This window comes from Linepithema humile, chromosome 7 (genome assembly GCF_040581485.1).
Source record: "Linepithema humile isolate Giens D197 chromosome 7, Lhum_UNIL_v1.0, whole genome shotgun sequence".
NCBI classification, from domain to species: domain Eukaryota; kingdom Metazoa; phylum Arthropoda; class Insecta; order Hymenoptera; family Formicidae; genus Linepithema; species Linepithema humile.
In genome coordinates, this window is record NC_090134.1 from 7106194 (window position 1) to 7130863 (window position 24670).

The 24670-nt window shown below is 34.7% G+C and overlaps 5 protein-coding genes and 2 long non-coding RNA genes across 11 annotated transcripts in view; 4 read left to right on the forward strand and 3 right to left on the reverse strand.

Moving 5' to 3' along the window:
• Nucleotides 1-444: 444 nt before the first annotated feature.
• On the forward strand, nucleotides 445-3920 carry LOC136996862 (prostaglandin reductase 1-like). Its single transcript, XM_012359510.2, has 4 exons — nucleotides 445-1289; nucleotides 1925-2216; nucleotides 2476-2749; nucleotides 2975-3920. The coding sequence occupies exons 1-4, from the start codon at nucleotides 1184-1186 to the stop codon at nucleotides 3314-3316; spliced, it is 1014 nt and encodes a 337-aa protein (XP_012214933.1). The 5' UTR covers nucleotides 445-1183; the 3' UTR covers nucleotides 3317-3920.
• On the reverse strand, nucleotides 2405-4712 carry LOC137000995 (uncharacterized). Its single transcript, XR_010891139.1, has 3 exons — nucleotides 4512-4712; nucleotides 2973-3754; nucleotides 2405-2736 (listed from the first exon to the last, which is right to left on the reverse strand). It is a non-coding gene; the product is annotated as an uncharacterized lncRNA (long non-coding RNA).
• Nucleotides 4713-4867: 155 nt separating this feature from the next.
• On the forward strand, nucleotides 4868-7633 carry LOC105667621 (prostaglandin reductase 1). The gene is made up of 5 exons (XM_067358780.1): nucleotides 4868-5010; nucleotides 5085-5393; nucleotides 6013-6304; nucleotides 6532-6805; nucleotides 7037-7633. Exons 2-5 carry the CDS (start codon nucleotides 5288-5290, stop codon nucleotides 7385-7387), a joined length of 1023 nt encoding a protein of 340 aa, XP_067214881.1. The 5' UTR covers nucleotides 4868-5010; nucleotides 5085-5287; the 3' UTR covers nucleotides 7388-7633.
• Nucleotides 7226-8806, reverse strand: LOC137000996 (uncharacterized). The gene is made up of 2 exons (XR_010891140.1): nucleotides 8612-8806; nucleotides 7226-7819 (listed from the first exon to the last, which is right to left on the reverse strand). It is a non-coding gene; the product is annotated as an uncharacterized lncRNA (long non-coding RNA).
• A 121-nt stretch (nucleotides 8807-8927) lies between these two features.
• LOC105667622 (prostaglandin reductase 1-like) lies at nucleotides 8928-13241 on the forward strand. 3 transcript variants are annotated; one of them, XM_012359514.2, is made up of 5 exons: nucleotides 8928-9076; nucleotides 10814-10991; nucleotides 11636-11927; nucleotides 12153-12426; nucleotides 12658-13241. In XM_012359514.2, exons 2-5 carry the CDS (start codon nucleotides 10886-10888, stop codon nucleotides 12997-12999), a joined length of 1014 nt encoding a protein of 337 aa, XP_012214937.1. In that variant the 5' UTR covers nucleotides 8928-9076; nucleotides 10814-10885; the 3' UTR covers nucleotides 13000-13241. The 3 variants fall into 3 exon arrangements, with proteins under 3 accessions (XP_012214937.1, XP_067214882.1, XP_012214935.1); XM_067358781.1 differs by having other exon boundaries at nucleotides 8931-9076; nucleotides 10865-10991; XM_012359512.2 differs by having other exon boundaries at nucleotides 8937-9076; nucleotides 10713-10991.
• A 749-nt stretch (nucleotides 13242-13990) lies between these two features.
• und (methionyl aminopeptidase und) lies at nucleotides 13991-17775 on the forward strand. 2 transcript variants are annotated; one of them, XM_012359560.2, is made up of 7 exons: nucleotides 13991-14181; nucleotides 14306-14535; nucleotides 15033-15107; nucleotides 15241-15566; nucleotides 15692-16096; nucleotides 16356-16623; nucleotides 16751-17775. In XM_012359560.2, the coding sequence occupies exons 2-7, from the start codon at nucleotides 14391-14393 to the stop codon at nucleotides 16954-16956; spliced, it is 1425 nt and encodes a 474-aa protein (XP_012214983.1). In that variant the 5' UTR covers nucleotides 13991-14181; nucleotides 14306-14390; the 3' UTR covers nucleotides 16957-17775. The 2 variants fall into 2 exon arrangements, with proteins under 2 accessions (XP_012214983.1, XP_012214984.1); XM_012359561.2 differs by having other exon boundaries at nucleotides 13991-14159.
• The window catches only part of LOC105667643 (uncharacterized), a 38914-nt gene continuing 31668 nt past the window's right edge, over nucleotides 17425-24670 (reverse strand). For both annotated transcript variants that reach the window (XM_012359564.2, XM_012359565.2), the window contains 3 exons: nucleotides 21205-21364; nucleotides 19855-20026; nucleotides 17425-19696 (listed from right to left, as the gene is read on the reverse strand). In XM_012359564.2, the coding sequence (XP_012214987.1) occupies nucleotides 19610-19696; nucleotides 19855-20026; nucleotides 21205-21364 (419 nt within the window). In that variant the 3' untranslated portion in view covers nucleotides 17425-19609. The remainder of the gene's footprint in view (nucleotides 19697-19854; nucleotides 20027-21204; nucleotides 21365-24670) is intronic.

Here is a 24670-nt window from a genome sequence, read left to right on the forward strand (position 1 = left end):
GTTCCTCTAAGAGAGAGCCTGACAAAAATATCAAATATAAAATTAACATTACACGATAGAAATAATGACTTAATCGAAGATATTAAACAAATTGTAGTATATTCGCATTTGTTAGAGGAATAAAGAAATTTTCTTCTAATAAATAATAACTAAATAATAATAATAATCAAAAATATCAATATAGCTACAGTGCAAACTGCTAATGGATATTATAGAGACTTGCAGCACAATATAAAGTTTGTAAAATCATTGGTGATTTTATAAACTCACCTTTGTTAGTTTATAAAATCACCAATGATGCTAAAATATTAGAAGAAGCTAAAAAGAATTATACAACAGAGTTCGAAACAAATTTCTCACTCGAAGATTTATAACATTGGGAATTGATGACGTATGGGCATCTGATTTAATAATACTGACTAATCATGTGTTCCATTTTTTCCATGAGTCATGTTTTATTTCGTTACTATAATTGTTATCTTATCTGTTGCAGTGTCATAGCTGCACTTCACATGTTGCTCGTCATATTCTGATATAATGTTAACAATTCATTTTATACATATAAATTGAGGTTTGTAGCTTACAAATATTTTTTGTTTAGTTCTAAAAAACTTTTAACATTTCAAAAAACATTTAAATCCTGTCAAGTCTTATCAAGTTTGAAACGTGAGATGTATGAGAGAAGTATATGCAGTTTATTCAATAAATAAACTTTATTGCAATGTTGATCTATAAATAGTTCTCGTCTTGAAATATTTTTAATTTAGTTTTTTGAATTTTTTTCTAAAGTTAAATTTTACTGAATTCTTAAGTTCGTGAAAGATCAAAGATCAAAGAAAAATAGAGAGAATCTTTTTATTAAATTACAATAAATTTATACAAAATTTTTTTTATTGCGAATAGAATTAAACTTGCATCAGTATAAACTTGATAAGATAAAAGTTCAGTTATTGTTTGATTGTCCAATTATCAATTTTCTTTTATCAAGCTCTTGAGCATGCTTGAGAGTATAAAGATGATCATGAAGAATGCGACTAAAGCAGTAGAGCGCGAACTATGATCGTGTACTTATCTTTATCATTGCCATCTAACCTCATCGTGATTTAGCATCTGGCTGTGGCAAAATTACGACGAAGAATTTGAACTTGACATATTCCTTAAGTTTTCAACGTAATTACGCGAGATGGTGAAAGCAAGGAAATACGTGCTGGTGAAGCATTTCACGGACAAGCCGAAGCCGACGGACTTAAAGTTGGTAGAGGAAGAGTTGCCTGCTTTGAAGAATGGAGGTAGGAAAAATTAAGTAGTCATCATTATATGTGCGTGTGTATGTATCTATATATACATCATCGATGAATATAAATATTCTGCAACTGCTTGTGAACGGTAAATGAAGAACATTACTCTGCAAAAAATATGTGATTTAGAAAGAATTTATAGGTATTTATCTATGATGAGTCGTGATCTTCTTAGAATGACTATCATATTACTCTGTAAACAAAGTATTAGCAGCTTGTCAGCAAATTTGATCAAACATTTAATTAAATTGTTAATAATTTATTTCTTTTGTTAACAGCTCTGCATACTTATATGTTATGCTTTATGAATTTATTATCTTACCAATTTATTAATTTACTCGATATGCATTAATATAAATTCTTAACGTATCTGAAAGGATTGGCAAGCCAGAAGCAAAATTTAAATGCCAAATGATAACAAACATATATTAAATGAAATATAAACAAACGTTTTGATTTGTTTAAAATTGTTTACCGTTAGTCATTGTAAAATTTATTATCATTAACTATGAATTCAATATTAGTGTTATTATTTTATCTTTCTTAATATTATTGATATTATTTCAAATTATATTTTATTAATGTAATCGGCGATAGTGAAGTATTAATTTGTTGTGTATTTTTAGAATATCTTGTGGAAGCTGAGTACCTTTCCGTGGACCCATATATGAGAGTATACACGCAAAGGTGTCCAGTAGGAATAACAATGATCGGTACTCAGGTTGCTAAAATCATCGAATCCAAGAATCCGGACTACCCAGTTGGCAAGAGAATTGTTGGATCTTTGGGCTGGAGAACTCATACAATTGTCAATCCTGAGGCCGGCGAAGTCGACAAGGGGACGCTTTCACCGTATATTTTGCCGGACATAGGCGATCTACCATCGTCTCTCGGCATAGGCATGTTGGGAATGCCAGGGTAAAATGGAAAATCTTGAAAATAATGCATTTGCATAATTGTCTATAACTATTTGCATTTGCATAATTTTTTGAAATTATCTTAAACACTTGCTTATCGTTCCGCAACGGAAATAAACATAAAAATAAGAGGCAACTGTGTTTTTTAAATTTGTTACTAACTTATATTTAAACTTTTATATGGTACGATTAAGGTTTAAAGTTGAAGTTTTATTATTTATCTGTTTATAAAGCAGTTACATAAATACTCGTGTTTACAGCAATACTGCCTACTTTGGTTTGATGGAGATATGTCAGCCAAAATCTGGCGAAACGATCGTTATCAGCGGTGCAGCCGGCGCAGTCGGTTCTCACGTAGGACAGATTGCTAAGAGTCTGGGTCTGACTGTCATCGGCATATGTGGTTCCGACGATAAATCCAAATGGCTCACCGAGGAGTTAGGTTTCGACGCCGTTATCAATTACAAAACTACGTCAGTCGCGACTAGTCTACGCAAAGCCGCTCCGCAAGGCGTCGATTGCTATTTCGACAATGTACGTCGATAAAATATCGTAATTTATTACAATTTGTTAAATATATGTAGATAGATTATTATTGTTGAATGTCTTTTTTTTATAACTTTTTCCAATTTTTAATATGCCTAACAATTTTTTAATTTATGTATTCTGCACAATGCACTTTAAATTGATTGAAGATCACGATTTTTTTCTTGCAATTAATAGATATTAAAACTAAACTCATAATAATTCTGCTTACAGGTTGGTGGAGATATTTCGAGCACAGTTCTTTATCAGATGAAGCCATTCGGTCGAATATCTGTGTGTGGCAGCATTTCGTCGTACGATTCTGATGCGTCGTCCTCTCCGAAGTGCACGCTTCTGCAACCTGCAATAATATTTAATCAATTAAAAATGGAAGGTTTCATCGTTCGGCGATGGCAGGATCGTTGGTTCGAAGGAATCCAACAAAATTTACAGTGGATCCGCGAGGGCAAGCTCCATTATCACGAGACTGTAACCAAGGGCTTCGATAACATGTTCGATGCGTTTGTCGGCATGCTGCAGGGTCAGAATGTTGGCAAGGCAATCGTCAAGGTGTAAAATCGAGGTCGTGCATGTAGCTAGACTTGCTATAAATATTTACACATTTGTGATAACATGATAAAGTTTCTATATTTTTGATGTAAAAATTTATCACCTTTACATTTTATTTTCTACGATATTTCAAAAGTATTTTTGATACATTATATAATCTAATCTTATTATAAGCATTTAAACGACATTTAAAAGTAAATAATGTATCAGAATTTATGGAATACGTGCACCATGCTCGATATAAAACTTTAAATAGGGAGGTTTTAATACATTGAATTAAAAATACCTAATATTGAGTTACTTAATGAATTTTGTAAAGTCATTTTCTATGGATGGGGATATAGCAGTACACTAATGACGCTAATAAAGTGCTAATACGCGGTATAGAATATATAGAAACACCATACTTTATATGTTTCTCCTTATGCTCCACTTTATATGTTCCTGTAACAATAAGAGAGAGCCTGACAAAAATATCAAATATAAAATGAACATTGTACTATAGAAATAATGACTTCATCGAAGATATTAAACAAATTGTAATATATTCGCATTTGTTAGAGCAATAAAGAAATTTTCTTTTAATAAATAATAACAGAGCAAGAACTTATATTTATTGTCATAAATGTAAAAAGAAAACCAAAAATATCAATACAGCTACAGTGCAAACTGTTAATGGATATTATGGAGACTTGCAGCACAATATAAAGTTTGTAAAACTAACAAAAGTGAGTTTATAAAATCACCAATGATGCCAAGATATTAGAAGAAGCTAAAAAGAATTATACAACAGAGTTCGAAACAAATTTCTCACTCGAAGATTTATAACATTGGGTCTTGATGACGTATGGGCATCTGATTTAATAATATTGACTAATCATATGTTCAATCTTATCCATGAGTCATGTTTTATTTCGTTACTGTAATTGTTATCTTATCTGTTGCAGTGTCATAGTTGCACTTCACATGTTGCTCGTCATATTCTGATATAATTTTAACAATTTATTTTATACATATAGATTGAGGTTTGTAGCTTATAAATATTTTTTGTTTAGTTCTAAAAAACTTTTAACATTTCAAAAAACATTTAAATCCTGTCATGTCTTATCAAGTTCGAAACGTGAAATGTATGAGAGAAATATATACAGCAGTTTATTGCAATGTTCGTCTACATGGTAATTATTCAGAATCGCTACCTCACCTGTAATTTTGATAAATTTATGCTTATTCGACGCGTTTTTGCGTGAAACGTAAGAATCTGGCAGAAAAAAAGTGTCGCTCTGCCCCGCGAAGCGAGATATTAATTGTTAAAGTTGACTATTTTTCAGGTTACGAAACCTGTCATAATAAACCTGACAAAATATAGCGACATAGACATGCGTTGCGGTTACGCGCGCGTGCTGTGTTAATCCAAGGATAGGTTTGGTTAAGGCTTGAAGGGCGGAGGGGGGGGGGGTGCAGGGGAGGTCCACCCCCGCCACGTGTGAAAATTGAATATTATGGCAATGCATGCACGCGTGACTGCAGTGTATACGCTATATTTTGTCAATATGACAGGTTTTGTAACCTAAAAAGTGGTTAACTTTAACGATTAATATCTCGTTTAATATTTCGCGGGGCAGAGCAACACTTTTTTCTGTGAAATTCTTTCATTTTGGACAAAAACGCGTCAAATGTGCATAAATTTATCAAAATTGGAGGTGAGGTAGCGATTCTGTATGATTACCCATTGCGCTGTTTTCCGTTTATCAAAGTGTAAAATTTGTTTATTTAGATGTTTAGATAGCTCTTGAGCATGCATGAGAGTATAAAGTTAATCGTGAAGGATACGACTGAAGCAGTAGAGCGGGAGCTGTGATCGTGTAATTATCTTCGTCATTGCCATCTTACGTCATTGCGATTTAGCATTTGTGGCAAAATTACAACGCAGAGTTAGAACTTGACATATTCCTTAAGTTTTCGACGCAATTACGCGAGATGGTGAAAGCAAAGAAATACGTGCTGATGAAGCATTTCACGGACCAGCCAAAAAGGACGGACTTAAATTTGGTGGAGGAAGAATTGCCTGCTTTGAAGAATGGAGGTAGGAAGAATTAAGTAGTCATCATTATGTGCTTATGTACGTATCTATGTGTACATCATCGATGAATATGAATATTTTACAACTGCTTGAGAATGGTAAATGAAGAACATAACTCTGCAAAAATAAGTGATTTAGAAAGAATTTATAGGTATTTATCTATGATGAGTCATGGTCTTGATATAATGACTATTATATTACTTCGTACACAAGGTTATTAGCAGCTTGTCAGCAAATTTGATCAAACATTTAATTAAATTGTTAATAATTTATTTGTTTTTTGAACAGCTCTGCATACTTATATGTTATACTTTATGAATTTATTATATTCCAAATTTATTAATTCACTCGATATACGTTAATATAAATTCTTAACGTATCTGAAAGGATTGGCAAGCCAGAAGCAAAATTTGAATGCCAAATGATAACAAACATGTATTAAATGAAATATAAACAAACGTTTTGATTCGTTTATAATTGTTTACCGTTAGTCATTGTAAAATTTATTATCATTAACTATGAATTCAATATTAGTGTTATTATATTATTTCAAATTCGATTAATCAATATTTTATTAATGTAATCGGCGACAGTGAAGTATTAATTTGCCATATATTTTTAGAATATCTCGTGGAAGCTGAGTATCTTTCCGTGGACCCATATATGAGATTGTCCATAAACAAATATCCAATAGGAATGACGATGATCGGTACTCAGGTTGCTAAAATCATCGAATCCAAGAATCCGGACTACCCAGTTGGCAAGAGAATTGTTGGATCTTTGGGCTGGAGAACTCATACAATTGTCAATCCTGAGGCCGGCGAAGTTGACAAGGGGACGATTTCACCGTATATTTTGCCGGACATAGGCGATCTACCGTCGTCTCTCGGCTTAGGCGTGTTGGGAATGCCAGGGTAAAATGGAAAATCCTAAAATAAATTTACATAATTGCTTATAACGTTAAACGCTAGCTTATCGTTCCACAATGGAAGTAAACATAAAAATAAGAGGCAACTGTTTTTTTTTAATTTGTTAATAACTTATATTTAAACTTTTTACATGGTACGATTAAGGTTCAAAGTTTAAGTTTTATTATTTATTTATTTATAAAGCAGTTACATATAAATACTCGTGTTTACAGCAATACTGCCTACTTTGGTTTGACAGAGGTATGTAAGCCAAAGTCTGGCGAAACGATTGTTATCAGCGGTGCAGCCGGCGCAATCGGTTCTCACGTAGGACAGATTGCTAAGAGTCTGGGTTTAACTGTCATCGGCATATGTGGTTCCGACGATAAATCCAAATGGCTTACCGAGGAGTTGGGTTTCGACGCTGTTATCGATTACAAAACCATGTCAATTGCGGCTAGTCTACGCAAAGCCGCTCCGCAGGGCGTCGATTGCTATTTCGACAATGTACGTCGATAAAATATCGTAATTTATTTCAATTTGTTAAATATATGTAGATAGATTATTATTATTGAGTTGTCTTTTTCCTATAAGTAACTTTTTATAATTTTAAATATGCCTAACAGTTTTTTAATTTATGTATTCTGTACAATGCACTTTAAATTGATTAAAAATTACGATTTTCTTTCTTGTAATTAATAGATATTAAAACTAAGCTCATAATAATTTTGCTTACAGGTTGGTGGAGGTATTTCGAGCACGGTTATTTACCAGATGAAGCCATACGGTCGAATAGCTGTGTGCGGCAGCATCTCGTCGTACGACATGGATAATTCTGATGAGTCGTTCTTGCCGAAGTGCGCGCTTCTGCAACCTGCGATACTGACTAATCAATTAAGAATGGAAGGTTTCATCTTTTGGCGGTGGCGGGATCGTTGGTTCGAAGGAATCCAACACAATTTGCAGTTGATCCGCGAGGGCAAGCTTCATTATCGCGAGACTGTGACTAAGGGCTTCGACAACATGTTCGATGCATTCGTCGGCATGTTGCAGGGTCAGAACATCGGCAAAGCAATCGTCCAGGTGTAAAATCGTGCATGCGGCTAGACTTGCTACGAATATTTACACTTTTGTGATAACATGATAAAATTTTTGTATTTTTGATGTAAAAATGTATTACGTTTTCATTCTATTTTTCACGATATTTCCAAAGTATTTTTGGTGCATTGTATGTTCTAATCTTATTATAAGCATTTAAATGATATTTAAAAGTAAATAATGTATCAGAATTTATGAAATATATAATGTCATGATCGGCATAAATCTTTAAATAGAGAGGTAATTAAAACATTGAATTAAAAATACCCAATATTGAGTTACTTAATGAATTTTGTAAAGTCATTTTCTATAGATGGGGATATAGCAGTACACTAATTACGCTAATAAAGTGCTAATACGCGGTATAGAATATATAGAAACATCATACTTTATGTTTCTCCTTATGCTCCACTTTATATGTTCCTGTAACAATAAGAGAGAGCTTGACAAAAATATCAAATATAAAATGAACATTGTACTATAGAAATAATGACTTCATCAAAGATATTAAACAAATTGTAATATATTCGCATTTGTTAGAGCAAGAAATTTTCTTTTAATAAATAATAACAGAGCAAGAACTTATATTTATTGTCATAAATGTAAAAAGAAAACCAAAAATATCAATACAGCTACAGTGCAAACTGCTAATGGATATTATGGAGACTTGCAGCACAATATAAAGTTTGTAAAACTAACAAAAGTGAGTTTATAAAATCACCAATGATGTTAAAACATTAGAAAAAGTTAAAAAGAATTATACAACAGTTCGAAAAAAAATTTTTACTTGGAGAATTATAACATTGGGAATTGATGACATATAGACTGCTGATTTGGTAATACTGATTAATTATATATGTACAAACTTAGATAATATTATGTTATAGATTATAAATCCACGAGTCATGTTTTATTCCAATAATGTAGGAAAAATAATTGTTATCTATTGCAATATCATAGCTACTTCATATGTTGCTCGTCATATTCTGACATTCTGTAATAATTTATTTTACACGTACAGATTGAGGTTTTTAGCTAACAAATATTTTTTTTGTTTAGTTCTAAAAAACTTTTAACATTTCAAACAACATTTAAATCCTGTCAAGTCTTATCAAGTCTTATCAAGTTCGAAACGTGAAATGTATGAGAGAAATATATACAGCAGTTTATTGCAATGTTCGTCTACATGGTAATTATTCAGAATTGCTACCTCACCTGTAATTTTGATAAATTTATGCTCATTCGATGCGTTTTTGCGTGAAACGTAAGAATCTGGCAGAAAAAAGTGTTGCTCTGCCCCGCGAAGCAAGATATTAATTGTTAAAGTTGACTATTTTTCAGGTTACGAAACCTGTCATATCGATAAGATATAGCGACATAGACATGCGTTGCGGTTACGCGCGCGTGCTGTGTTAATCCAAGGTTAGCCATGAAGGCGGGGGTGCAGGGGAGATCCACCCCCGCCACGTGTGAAAATTGAATATTATGGCAATGCATGCACGCGTGACCGCAGTGCATACGTTATATTTTGTCAGTATAACAAGTTTTTTTAACTTAAAAAGTGGTCAACTTTAATGATTAATATCTCGTTTCGCGGGGCAGAGCGACACTTTTTTCTGTGAAATTCTTTTATTTTGGACAAAAACGCATCAAGTGTGCATAAATTTATCAAAATTCGAGGTGAGGATTCTGGGTAGCGATTCTGTATAATACCCATTGCGCTGTTTTCCGTTTATCAAAATGTAAAATTTGCTTATTTAGATGTTTAGATAGCTCTTGAGCATGCATGAGAGTATAAAAATTATTAAACAGGAGCGGAAAGAGCCAAAAAGCAAGTTGATCGTGCAATGGTTTATTACTTAATTTACATAATCATAAACGTTTCGGCTTGTCATCAAGCCCTTATCAATATAAATAATAAAAATAACAAAAAGGCGCAACGCATTAATTATGAAGAAGTGAGAACATGTTACAGTTTATCGGAAAAATCCATAGAAGAACAGCCGTAACGTTCGAAATCAAACGACATTAAGATTGTGGTAAAAACATAGTGTAGGCGAAAAGAACAACCCCTCAATAGTAAGATAGAAGAGAAGCACTTAGGTCCATCTTAAATGATGGTCAAAATCTAGATTTTGATCTAGATCATGATCAAAATCTAGATTTTGACCATCATTTAAGATGGACCTAAGTGCTTTTCTTCTATCTTACTATTCTTGCAATAAACTGCTGTATATATTTCTCTCATACATTTCACGTTTCGAACTTGATAAGACTTGACAGGATTTAAATGTTGTTTGAAATGTTAAAAGTTTTTTAGAACTAAACAAAAAAAATATTTGTAAGCTAAAAACCTCAATCTGTACGTGTAAAATGAATTATTTCAGAATATCAGAATATGACGAGCAACATATGAAGTAGCTATGATATTGCAATAGATAACAATTATTTTTCCTACATTATTGGAATAAAACATGACCCGTGGATTTATAATCTATAACATAATATTATCTAAGTTTGTACATATATAATTAATCAGTATTACCAAATCAGCAGTCTATATGTCATCAATTCCCAATGTTATAATTCTCCAAGTAAAAATTTTTTTTCGAACTGTTGTATAATTCTTTTTAACTTTTTCTAATGTTTTAGCATCATTGGTGATTTTATAAACTAATTTTTGTAAGTTTTACAAACTTTACATTGAGTTACATGTCTCCATAATATCCATTAGCAGTTTGCACTGTAGCTGTATTGATATTTTTGGTTTTCTTTTTACATTTATGACAATAAATATAAGTTCTTGCTCTGTTATTATTTATTAGAAGAAAATTTCTTTATTCCTCTAACAAATGCGAATATACTACAATTTGTTTAATATCTTCGATGAAGTCATTATTTCTATAGTAATTTAATTTTTATTTAATTTTTTAATTTTATATTTGATTTTTTTGTCAGGCTCTTTCTTACTCAATAGTAAGATAGAAGAGAAGCACTTAGGTCCATCTTAAATGATGGTCAAAATCTAGATTTTGACTATCTAAATCTAGATTTTCGAACGTTACGGCTGTTCTTCTATGGATTTTTCCGATAAACTGTAACATGTTCTCACTTCTTCATAATTAATGCGTTGCGCCTTTTTGTTATTTTTATTATTTATATTGATAAGGGCTTGATGACAAGCCGAAACGTTTATGATTATGTAAATTAAGTAATAAACCATTGCACGATCAACTTACTTTTTGGCTCTGTACGCTCCTGTTTAATAATTTTGATTTTGAAAATCTTATGAGCCTTATATCATTTTAATTTTGAGAGTATAAAGTTGATCGTGAAGAATACGACTGAAGCAGTAGAGCGGGAGCTGTGATCGTGTAATTATCTTCGTCATTGCCATCTTACGTCATTGCGATTTAGCATTTGTGGCAAAATTACAACGCAGAGTTAGAACTTGATATATTCCTTAAGTTTTCGACGCAATTACGCGAGATGGTGAAAGCAAAGAAATACGTGCTGGTGAAGCATTTCACGGACCAGCCAAAAAGGACGGACTTAAATTTGGTGGAGGAAGTATTGCCTGCTTTGAAGAATGGAGGTAGGAAGAATTAAGTAGTCATCATTATGTGCTTATGTATGTATCTATGTGTACATCATCGATGAATATGAATATTTTACAACTGCTTGCGAATGGTAAATGAAGAACATTACTCTGCAAAAAATAAGTGATTTAGAAAGAATTTATAGGTATTTATCTATGATGAGTCATGATCTTGGTATAATGACTATTATATTACTTCGTACACAAGGTTATTAGCAGCTTGTCAGCAAATTTGATCAAACATTTAATTAAATTGTTAATAATTTATTTGTTTTTTGAACAGCTCTGCACACTTATATGTTATACTTTATGAATTTATTATATTTCAAATTTATTAATTCACTCGATATACGGTAATATAAATTCTTAACTTATCTGAAAGGATTGGCAAGCCAGAAGCAAAATTTAAATGCCAAATGATAACAAACATGTATTAAATAAAATATAAACAAACGTTTTGATTCGTTTATAAATGTTTACCGTTAGTCATTGTAAAATTTATTATCATTAACTATGAATTCAATATTAGTGTTATTATATTATCTTTCTTAATATTATTGATATTATTTCAAATTCGATTAATCATTATTTTATTAACGTAATCGGCGACAGTGAAGTATTAATTTGCCATATATTTTTAGAATATCTCGTGGAAGCTGAGTATCTTTCCGTGGACCCATATATGAGATTGACCGTAAACAGTTATCCAATAGGAATGACGATGATCGGTACTCAGGTTGCTAAAATCATCGAATCCAAGAATCCGGACTACCCAGTTGGCAAGAGAATTGTTGGATCTTTGGGCTGGAGAACTCATACAATTGTCAATCCTGAGGCCGGCGAAGTCGACAAGGGGACGCTTTCACCGTATATTTTGCCGGACATAGGCGATCTACCGTCGTCTCTCGGCTTAGGAATGTTGGGAATGCCAGGGTAAAATGGAAAATCTTAAAATGCATTTACATAATTGCCTATAACATTAAACGCTAGTTTATCGTTCCGCAACGGAAGTAAACATAAAAATAAGAGGCAACTGTTTTTTTTTAATTTGTTAATAACTTATATTTAAACTTTTTACATGGTACGATTAAGGTTCAAAGTTTAAGTTTTATTATTTATTTATTTATAAAGCAGTTAGATAAATACTCGTGTTTACAGCAATACTGCCTACTTTGGTTTGACAGAGGTATGTAAGCCAAAGTCTGGCGAAACGATCGTTATCAGCGGTGCAGCCGGCGCAGTCGGTTCTCACGTAGGACAGATTGCTAAGAGTCTGGGTTTAACTGTCATCGGCATATGTGGTTCCGACGATAAATCCAAATGGCTTACCGAGGAGTTGGGTTTTGACGCCGTTATCAATTACAAAACCATGTCAATTGCGGCTAGTCTACGCAAAGCCGCTCCGCAGGGCGTCGATTGCTATTTCGACAATGTACGTCGATAAAATATCGTAATTTATTTCAATTTGTTAAATATATGTAGATAGATTATTATTGTTGAGTTGTCTTTTTCCTATAAGTAACTTTTTATAATTTTAAATATGCCTAACAGTTTTTTAATTTATGTATTCTGTACAATGCACTTTAAATTGATTAAAAATTACGATTTTCTTTCTTGTAATTAATAGATATTAAAACTAAACTCATAATAATTCTGCTTACAGGTTGGTGGAGATATTTCGAGCACGGTTATTTACCAGATGAAGCCATACGGTCGAATATCTGTGTGCGGCAGCATCTCGTCGTACAATTCTGATGCGTCGTCCTTGCCGAAGAGCACGCTTCTGCAACCTGCGATACTGGTTAATCAATTAAGAATGGAAGGTTTCATTTTTTGGCGGTGGCGGGATCGTTGGTTCGAAGGAATCCAACAAAATTTGCAGTTGATCCTCGAGGGCAAGCTTCATTATCGCGAGACTGTGACTAAGGGCTTCGACAACATGTTCGATGCGTTCGTCGGCATGCTGCAGGGTCAGAACGTCGGCAAAGCAATCGTCCAGGTGTAAAATCGTGCATGCGGCTAGACTTGCTACGAATATTTACACTTTTGTGATAACATGATAAAGTTTTTGTATTTTTGATGCAAAAATGTATTACGTTTTCATTTTATTTTTTACGATATTTCCAAAGTATTTTAGGTACATTGTATGTTCTAATCTTATTATAAGCATTTAAATGATATTTAAAAGTAAATAATGTATCAGAATTTATGAAATATATAATGTCATGATCGGCATAAATCTTTAAATAGAGAGGTAATTAAAACATTGAATTAAAAATACCCAACATTGAATTACATAATGAATTTTGTAAAGTCCTATTTTCCATAGATTTTTTCAAGTCTTAAATATGTATAAGAGCGGACTGTGATATGAATTTCCCGATATCCTCGAAAAACAGATATCAGGATCATAATGTCAGCAGGATCATATATTTTAATAAGAGGTATATGTTGTAAATTTAAATATTCCAATACAGGGACAAAATTGTCGATATTAGGAAAACACGGAAAAAGTAATGCAAATTTTGAAATATTTTTTCCACACATCTCTATGTGAATTTCTTTCAATAATAAATTTATATTAATAATTAAAATACTTATACTTTTGTACAAATAAAATTTGGTTAATCTAAAGCAAAAATTTATTATAATAATAATATAAAAGCACTTATGCTGAGAAAAACGTTTTAAAAATAAATATACGTAAAAACGGAATCAATATATATTTTTTATTTAGCTTTTCGTAATTATCAAAAAATAATAAAATTTAATTAGATAAGAGATAGCACGACTTAGAATATGCGTGTTTTGATGCCCTCAGAAAATCGCCAATGTTATCAGAGTAACATATTTTGATGGAGGGTAATTAAACACCTAAGCAAGCTGCAAAAGTTCTCAAAGTGACTTCTCAATATTCGACAAACAGAATTTTGAAGAAGCAGAATTACATTTCGCGTCATCTAGCGACAGAGCGCAACACTCGGTGGCCAAAGTTGTACTTCCTCCGTGCATTCCTGTATTCCTAATACCGTAAAGTCAGCTGTGGAACGCCGAACTCGCACCACTCGCACCTTACTGCAGCTCGACAACTTCTTGCAGTGTTATGTGATCCTAACAACATCAATGATTTTTCGAGTAAAAATTCCGCGCACGTGCTCGCGATAGGTCGGTACGGCGTATAACCTGTGTAAGAATCCACATTCTCGCTACCTTTTCCATGTGAACATTTTTTTATTCTACCTTAGATTCATCGCAAATGATCACGATTTGTAATATGAATTCACAATTTAATCCTGTTTGATCCCTTCTAGGTTTCTTCATCTACGCGATCGACAGAGTCGTGGAATTTTACGCCGCGACCGTCACGACATTATTGTTTAGCCATCATTTCCGAAAATGGCGGCTGTGTTGGACGAGGTTGGCAAATCTTCCGAGAAACTCGTGAACGAGGAGAAGGACGAAATAGTCGACGAGGAAGACGAGACCGGAGCGGTGGAGGCTTCCAAGAAGAAGAAAAAGAAGAAGAAGAAGAAGAAGGCCGGTGCGTTTTTACCCATCATTTAAACGCCTACGAGTGTCATCCTATATTATACGCGGCACACTTGCGATGCCGAATTCCTTTATTTACTATTATTATTCCGTAAAATACGGTCGTAATGTTGTTAAGATTATCAACTCGCCTTTTGGCAAACTTATATGCAATCTTTCATCAAATTTTGCATAACAGTGCGAATTGTTGTGTCGTCAAAAACGCTTGATTCTGACGCCCACGATAAGATACTTGTTAGATTATAAATGTTGCCTTAGAATAATTCGATTGCCTTTGAAACGAATATTAAATGATCAATTGGAGAAGTTGTAACATACATATCAGTTTTCTTATGAAGTAAATGCTTCAATGGTCAGATATGGCTCAATCTCCAATCATATGTTAACAGAATAATTTATATTTAATATTGATAAATGTAAAACTTAGAAATAATATTAAAAAACGAAGAACTATTTGATTATATGTCAATAATGAATGTTTCTGTTTAGGTGCTGGAGAAGCTAGTGCAGACGTGCCCGAAGGGGAAGAAAATAAGGTTAAGAATGATAATCCGGTTGTCGAAGGTATCAACAGTTTTTATTTTATTCTTATTTTTGTAATTATGATTATGTGCTAAAGTTTAATATTGATAACCAATGTAACAGTTAGTTTGCAGTGACAACTAATGTATATGATTATTGAAAATGAAATTCTCAGGTGCTACAGAAGTGAACGAGAATGATGATGATAGTGAGGAAGTTAAGAAGAAGAAAAAGAAGCGCAAGCCCAGAAATAAGGGTGGTTTGAAACAGCAAACAGATCCGCCAGGCATTCCCGTCTCAGAGTTATTCCCAGATGGTAATTTTCCTGTAGGGCAAATAATGGATCATCCGCCTGCTGCCGGAATAGATGAAAGAATGGCGAAAAATCGCGTCACGAGCGAGGAGGCGCGCGCCCTCGACAGGATGCACAATGATATCTATAATGAAGCTAGACAGGCAGCTGAAGCACATCGACAAACAAGATACCACATGGTGAAATGGGTAAATAACTTACAGTATTGCAAATGTAATTTTTTTCTTAATTTCTAAACACATTAAATTACAAAATAATACAAAATGTATAATTTTCAATTACATTTAATATATTTTTAATTAATTGTGTGCAGATAAAGCCGGGAATGACTATGATAGAGATCTGTAACGAGTTGGAGGAGACCGCTCGAAAATTGATAGGCGAGGATGGTCTCAAAGCCGGATTGGCGTTTCCAACTGGGTGCTCCCGTAATCACTGTGCAGCTCACTACACTCCAAACGCCGGCGATCCGACCGTGCTGGAGTACGATGACGTCACCAAGATTGATTTCGGTACGCACATCAACGGGCGTATCATCGACTGTGCGTTTACCTTGGCGTTCAATCCAAAGTTCGATAAGCTGATCGAGGCTGTCCGCGACGCCACCAATACCGGTATCAAGGCCGCTGGAATTGACGTGCAATTGTGCGACGTCGGTGCTGCTATTCAGGAAGTCATGGAATCTTACGAGGTGGAACTGGACGGCAGAACGTATCCGGTATGAAATACATATATTGCACATGAAATATGATGTGTCTTGATTCCGTATTAAATTTTAGTGACAATTTTTCGTATACTCTTTGTAGCGTCAGAAATATGTGTAAAATCTTACATTATTGCAAACATACATTTTTTCAATTTCGAAATAACAAAATTGTAATATTAAATACACCCGAATGTTAGTCGAAAACAGAGATTGATAAACAAATTAACATCAAAGATATCAGGACTTAATTAACAGACTGAACTTTTTGCAGGTGAAATCGATTAGAAATCTGAACGGCCACTCCATCGCGCCCTATCGCATACACGCCGGAAAAACAGTGCCGATAGTCAAAGGCGGTGAGGCGACTCGAATGGAGGAGAACGAGTTCTACGCGATTGAAACCTTCGGGTCCACCGGCAGAGGCGTGGTCCACGACGACATGGAATGTTCGCATTACATGAAGAGCTTCGACGCTGGTTTTGTGCCGTTGAGATTGCAGAGCAGCAAATCTCTTCTCAATACCATCAACAAGCACTTCGGTGAGAAAGAGAGAGAGAGAGAGCTAAAATAATATTTAAATAATGTAAAAAAATCAATTGACAGCGTCATCTCTGCGTGAATAATCTTTATTGCATGAATTAATGGATGTGTTCACTCGCATTTCAGGTACTTTAGCTTTCTGTAAGCGCTGGTTAGACCGCGTCGGTTGCACCAAGTATCAAATGGCGCTGAAGGATCTCTGCGAGAAAGGCGCCGTTGAAGCCTATCCACCGCTGGTCGATGTCAAGGGCTGTTACACCGCTCAGTTCGAGCACACGCTAGTTCTGCGTCCCACGTGTAAAGAAGTTATTTCCCGCGGAGATGATTATTAAATTGTTTTACGTGAATTATTATCGAGAATCGGGTTTGTTTTTTCAATCTTGATGTAAAATTTTTGTCAAAGCATCGTCGTAAGATTATCGTTCGTACACATAACGCGAACGATAATCATTGCAATGTGTTAGCAATGTGGCATTTCTAACTGTAATTACATACTATCCATAATTTTACTTTTCTAAGTGGCATTTTTCTGGATGTAAATCTGTACTATCATGTACTCCCTGTAATGTTTTTTTTTTTTCTTTCGTAAAAAAGAACATCGCAGCAGTGTTGTGAGTTGCAATGACAAAAATAACAGATTGTATTTATTGAACACCACATTTCGTGTTATAAAATGTAACGTCGTTAGGGAGTTTCTTTCTTTTTTTTTCTTTTTCTTTTTCTTTTTTATAGGTATGCAGATTTTGTAGGTATCGAAAAAAGGGATAGCAATTTATATTTGTATCGTGTTCGTCGTGATATCTTTTTTTACCTCATTTATTATTATTTCTTACACGCAGGATTAGAAATGACGGGGTTGACATTTAGGATTTGAATAAAATATATTTGGAATTCAAGATTTACCATATTGTGACGATCTTAATTCTTGAATGTCGTGACTAAATTTATGTTAGAACGATAAACTAGCGTACATACATACATACATACATGTGGCAATTGTACAAAAAGAAAAAAAAAAGAAAAGAAAACGAAAGTATTCTCCATTTGTGGCTTCTCCGAAAATGTTGAATATATTTCCTTACACGTTCAAGCGTGCATTGTATGTTATAAAGTCCTTATAGATCGGTAAATTAAAAGTGTAACAAACTGAACGGCCTGTGTTATTTTAGATCTAAGGCGCATTGCGCGTCCGCACAAGATTCACTAAATGTAATGGGCCATGAAATATAATGACGTCGGTTCCATACCTAAATACATACGATTCGTAATAGTCGTCACTCTGCGAGGGGCAGACGTCAAACATCTCTCGCTGCCATGCAACGAGATATACGAACACATGGTCCCGCGGAGTCCTCAACTACCATCTCTCGTTTCTCTAAGGGAAATTATTTCTTACTCCCGGTGGCATCATTTCTGCATAATTATGATGATACAATTTTCGATTCTCGTTTGTTTGCGCATAGCAATAAATAGCATTGAAGCCCCAGATAAGTCATCGCCGGCTATAGCAACGCTTTGACTAACAACGTCGGAAGCTCAAGTGACAAATCGAGGAGCCTCAACGATAAGTCGTGCGATTATTTTCGCGGAACCGTCCTACGGTGTGCCGCGTGTGACTCGTTGATCAGATTATTCACACATGACGTGTCCAATAAGATTATAACGAAGTAATGCCACTGTCGACGATCTGAATAAGTTTCGTACAAAATACACTCTGTCTCTACGTGCCCGAATTGCGCCGAGGATCGTGGAAGACACCGTCGTGACTTCCGGGAGGGTAGGTAGGGAAGTGAAAGCGATCGTGCGTCGCGAATCATTGTCTAGGCACGTATGCACGAACTCGTCCAGAAGCGCGGATGCATAATCGTGAATGGACATTTGCGTGTGTTCGAGCAATCAATCTTAAGCGGTTCTAATACTAGAGAAAACCAAACGATATTTATTTTTCAAATTATATTTGCTGCAATAAATTTTTTTTTTTGCGCAAATGAATAAAAGCAATCGCGTTTCATTCATTGTTGAATTTTATAAATATAATATAAATAATAATTTCGAAAACTGAACTTTTCCAAATTAAGAAAAAAAAGGAAACATCTCGATTAAGATCAAAGGCTCGGAACGAGAACAGCGTCCTGTTCAAACGATCGACGATGTCATTCACGAGTAAATTCCTCCACGTTATCTCGCCGTCTCTATCACTACTGTCTATTGTCAATCTATTTTACTACCGAATTGCGTGACTACCGCGCTGCCGATGTTCCCACGACGAAGTCGCGAGCGTACATTCTCGTAAGGAAAAAAAAAATACCTTGTGGTCGTTACATTCAAGTCGGTGTTTACACGTATAATAACCGGATTACCCGCATATTATCCCCGTTACGATAATTAACCGGAATATTTATCGCCGGCGTAAACTCGTCAAGCTAAACTCGGCACATTGATTTACTACTAAACGCGACGAAGACACATGGTTGCTGATTGTACATCGAGACGCTCTTTTACGAGCCTCCTTTTGCGCGTTACACTTGATCCGGACGATACACAAGCGGCATCGTAATTTTACGGCGTTTTAACGACGTCCTAAAGACAGTCCTAATCTTCGGGACGCTCGCGTTGCTGTTTGGGAATGATTTTGCGATCGTAATGTGCTAAGTACCCCACGTGTCCTTCGAGACGGATCCTCTCGCTCGGGATCGGTGATTAAATACGCTCTCGTGACGTTCTGTTCGCGCGCTTTGTCTCAACGTCTCTGTTACAACACACCTACGAACGCGCCGAGTGACGCCGTAATAATCCTCGTGTTGACGAAATCTTATCGGGTTATGCGTATGTACACTGATTGCGATCGATAAGGCGCCGGGGTGTGAAATTACGAGCCGCCCGAGCGGATCGATCGCACGTACGATCGATCGTCCTCTCTCCGCTCGGGCGTGACGTCGCTTCGCGGCTAGCGCGACCACCGATCACGATCCGATCCGCTGGGATTCACTGAGACTCGGTGCGAGGTCTCAGCTTCGCTCTCGCCGTTATCAAAAGGTTGCTCGGCGGCTGCGTCGCCTGTGATTGCTCTTGCTGCGAACAGACAATTGCGCGTTATTGCGAATTTTACTTTCATTGAAGATTCGAGGATTAGAATTCGAACATTTCGAAAACCCTGATTGAATCTTCGAGGATTCGACGATATAAGGATTCATAAATAATTTTCATTATCTAATTGTACGTTGCGTTACCGTTAATTGAATGTTTCTTGCTCTCTGCTCGATCGCCCTCTGCAAGGCGGTCCTGGGATCATCCTTATAGCTCTCCTCTCGGATCCTTTCGGCTTCCCTTCTCGACGCAGCTTCTCTTTGTTTCTCCAGCGCACGTTGCAGCTCGCTCTTCTGGTTCAAGACATTCTTGCCGCTGCGAAAAGTGAGAAAAACGCGTATTTAATAAATTCTTATCCGTGCAATCTTTTTTTTTCGATAAAAAAAAAAGCAGTTTTGCTTGCAATAATTATTTGAACAAATAAAAGATAAAATATTTCTGCCATATCGCGCATATTTCTTATATTTCTTAAAATTACATTTTAAAATCTTTACAAAAATTGAATATCTTCATAAAGTAGAAATGTATTGTGGATACGTTGCGGATTATATTGTTCTAATCGCACGTGGAAAAGCCACGTGTGAATTGAATATTGCGTGCCAAGGTAAAAGTCGGTGAGCGTGAACCACCGCTTCAATTCCGTCGAAGCGTGAAGAATCGCAGGTGTGAGTACGCAACCGCGTGCTGATTAGATCGGGCAGCAAAACAACGTCGAAACGTATCGTATTCTTATTTCGATCGATCGCGATTGGCCGAAAATCTAACTGTGCGTGAAATAATATTCTTTTTGGAGCGACGCTTATGCCGATCAGTCTGATACGATCCGATACCCTATTGATACCCCACGACGAAAATAAGATTTGTTATGCTACACGCGCGCGGCCAACTTTCATCAGGAAGTTTTCCACGCGGGTAATTGGCTTTCCATTTTCATCGCGGATATTATATCTCGCGAGATTAATCCTGTAGTCCATAAAGGGAAGGAGCAGTAAAATATTTACTTTACGGAGAATCTTTCGCGGAATGTTCTTCCTCGCCACATTGTGCAAAAAAAAACTATTTACTTAGCTGGAGAACTTTTCATCAACTTTTCACTTTGAACGGATTAATTAAAAGAAAATTTAATTTAAGAAAAAAAAATATTAACACATTCATTTTACGAACCACTTCCGATTTAATACACTGTTGCTAGATGGAGTGAAAAATGTTTATCGAACTGAAGAACACTTTTCTACTAGAAAGATATTCGCTAGAAAGAAATTAATGATACAATATTTTTTAATTAAAAAAAATTGCATTAGATCGCTCTGTTGAGTTTTATAGGCCTATTGCACAATTAAGCTAGATTAATTATGACACTCTATGAAACTTTAATTGAAGGCATTCGACGCCTACAATAATCAAGAAAGCAAAAGACAGTAATTAAAAAAAAACATAATTATTTTTTAATTAATTTCTCCTTGCAAAGAACAGAAATTTTGGTAGCAACTCACATTTTCTGATTGAAGAGTAACTCTCTGTGAAGATCCTTATGATTAGTGGAGATAAGGCAAGGGTTATATGGTTTCCTCGGCAAGATCAGGCCATCTGGTCCCATGTGAGGAGCCGGCGGTGGCGGAGGCGGTACGCCAAGAACCGGTGCCATTTTTCTTCCTGAAATTTACGAGATCAGAATTTCGATCAAAAAAGATTCGAGTTTCATGCTACATTTGCACAAGAGTTAGCAGCACTAGTATTCAAATAAAATCTCAAACGCTAACACGAGGAGTGAAAAATGTGTGCAACAGTTCTGATTTATTTTCGTAAGAATTTGCAAGAGAAAATAAATCTTAAAATAAAAAAAATCTCGATATAGCCTAAAATATTCTTTCAATTTTTTTTTTATTAAAAAAATGCATTAGATTGCCACTGCACTAAAATCTTTAATTACGATAGGAATGGTTGCACAAATGACAAGTAGTCTCGAGACAAGTCAATTGTTTATAAATAAAGTTGAATAAAATAAGAGTTTTATAAAATATATTTAGCAAAATAACATATTGATTATATCGTGAATCCAGGAACAGCGAAAATACACCCTGCGACTGATAAGTATTTACCCTCTAACAGTGCTATTCTCGCCCTGACCGAGCCCTGCTCGCACATCGTAGTTTCACATCGCAACTGAGACATTTGTCCAGTACGTGACGTATCAAAGAGAGAAGTTCTATATATTTCTGCGTAGGGCTTCGCGCATAGAGCTGTGCTAATGGGATCGGAGAGCCGGACGAATGGATAGTTGCTTTTTCGCGACTCAAGGTGAAATAAACGATGCGTTTCCGCTACGATTGAACGAGGTCAAGCGTTTTAACCCTCTTTCGCTAGATTTACATTCAGATTGCGTTATGCTCAAGGCCTATGTAAGCCGCGACCTGCGCGGTAACAATGCAGAGTTGGAAGTATATGAAGATCAAGTGTTTTTAAAAATTAACAAAACCAACGAGTGGCGGATAAAGAAAAATAAAATAAAAATATGATAAAATCATAAACAATGATTATGGAGATATTTATTGCAATGTTTGTTTTGCACGTATATTCGACTTCCGTTCTCTTTGCGAAAGAAGACGTAAACATTTTCAGATAAAAATCGTACTGTTTCGAAATTGCAGCTTCACGCTAAGATCTGCGTTGTCGAAACTTTGTATCGCGATTTTTACTGTCTGTATTTGGATTTGTTTCGCGTTTTGGAATTTAAATATCGACAGTGTGACATTTGGCATCCGTTGCTTATCATCCATTTGTTCAAGATATATTAATAAATTAATATAGCCCGTTCTTTCTGTGAACTTTAGATAACAATAAAATCATCAAATAAAAATCTCTCTAAAAAAAGAATCTCATTCAATTTACATTGATAAAAGTTACTGCCTAACATTAGTTACATAAAAGATTGTTTATAAATTATATTAATCTAAATATATCGTGATAAAGTAATTAATCGAAGAATCTTAATTTTGTCAAAATTTAAAAAAATCGTGGATGCAAAATATCCCGAAGTTTTCAGTACATTCGCACTACGAAGAATGGGCAAATTTATTTCCAGCTACTTAATGAAGCGTTCGATCGAGACGCGAAACGAGGTCGCGAAAGTAAGTCGGCGTTTCGCGTGCAATGCGCGAACAGTGTACGCGATTTTATGGAAATCGGATAATGCGCCTAAAAAAAACACATGCTATTAGAAAAAAGTCGTAGTATACTTAACCAATAAAATTAATTCAAAATTTTGAATTTTATTATTAAGTTAATTTTACACGCGAAAGTAACGGCATTCAAAAATTTTAGAAGAGAATATTTTTCGTACGTGATAAAAATATTTTTTTTACGTATTTTGAAGAGATATCATGCGGTATTTTCAGCCGATATTTCTTAGTCAGTCGTTCACTGATGTATCTATTCTCCATATTTATTCGCAGTCATTGACTTGCCGTCGCGGTGCATTGATCCGAATTTTTGAAAGCGCGAGATAGCGAGCAGCGAGCGCATGTATGCGATGCATTATTGCTGGAGATAAGCGTGCAGTATCGAGATAAATTAATATTCGAGCCTAATACAGATTGGTCTGACCATACAAAAATATAATCATAATCGACAATGAATAATGGAAAGCCTTATCCTTCGAAAGTATTAAAAAATACTTAAATTATGCGAGAAAAATTCTCCAAAAAATTATTAAATTTTATTACGTAATTACTATTTTTAATAAATAACACGATAAGATTTATTTTAGAAATATCAATCTTTTTCCGAAAAAAGTGCGATCTTTAAAATAAAAAATTATCATAAAAAATTAATTAATTATTCCATCACGTGCCGCCGCGTCTACATGTAAATTAATAACATACATTAATTTTTTGTGCTGTTCTAATTTCGCTGAATAATGACGTATCCCGTCGAACAGTACTGAATTTAAGTGCACCGAAGCATGATGTACAGTAAGATGACACGACAATCGGGCGCCTGTTACGCGATCATCTACGTATGCGACGCGCGTCGTCAGTCCCGTAAAAGTCACTGATCTCAATTTGATTTACGAAAGGCTACTTGAACTGCTTAATATCTTTCGAGAGATTTGTGCAAAACTTTTAGAATATATAATCAAAGATAAAATTAGATTTATACAAGCTGATTTGTACGACGAAGATTGCCAATGCATTTTTAAAGCAATCATGCAAGAAAATCTTTTGACACTAATAATTTTCTATAACTCGAAAACCTTTATTCGTTATTTAATACTATTGTGAACTTTTATAGAGAGTACTTTCTGCAGAAAGATCAAGACAGAGATTGGAAACCTGTTGCCAAAATATATGACCGGAAGAACATAATAAATTTCAGCGCGCTCGCATAACTGGTTATGAAAAATGGCGATTACGAAAGCACTGGGTCAACGAGAGACACATTATGGGCTTCTGATGTAAATATTTACATCAATTTATGATTGTAACGCATTATCGCTAAGAACTTCCGTGACCCAAGATTTCGATCATACGTTCCTTCAAACGCTGTGTGCGAGTATAAAAAATAAGTAATAACAAATTTTTTAATCATCGTTATGAGACTTTTTTAAAGAATAATTAAAATAACAATATTATGTTAATTCTTATTGTAATATATTGTAGTAAATTAATTAATTTTTTATTGCAATGTATAATTAAAATTAATTGCAATTAATATTGTATCGTCGTATGCATATTAGCAAAAATGCTAAAAGAATTTCATTGAAAATTCAGGAACATGATTCTCCATAAAAATGTCATGATAGTGACATTCACAGTATATATATATATTCGTGCGGATCTTGTAGAACGCTCTTTTATAACCATTCATATGCAAAGCTGAAAAGAAACTGATAATGCAAAGTTGAAAAAAGTGCATGTAAGTAACAGGATAACAGGATTATAAAAGAGCGTACATGTCGTT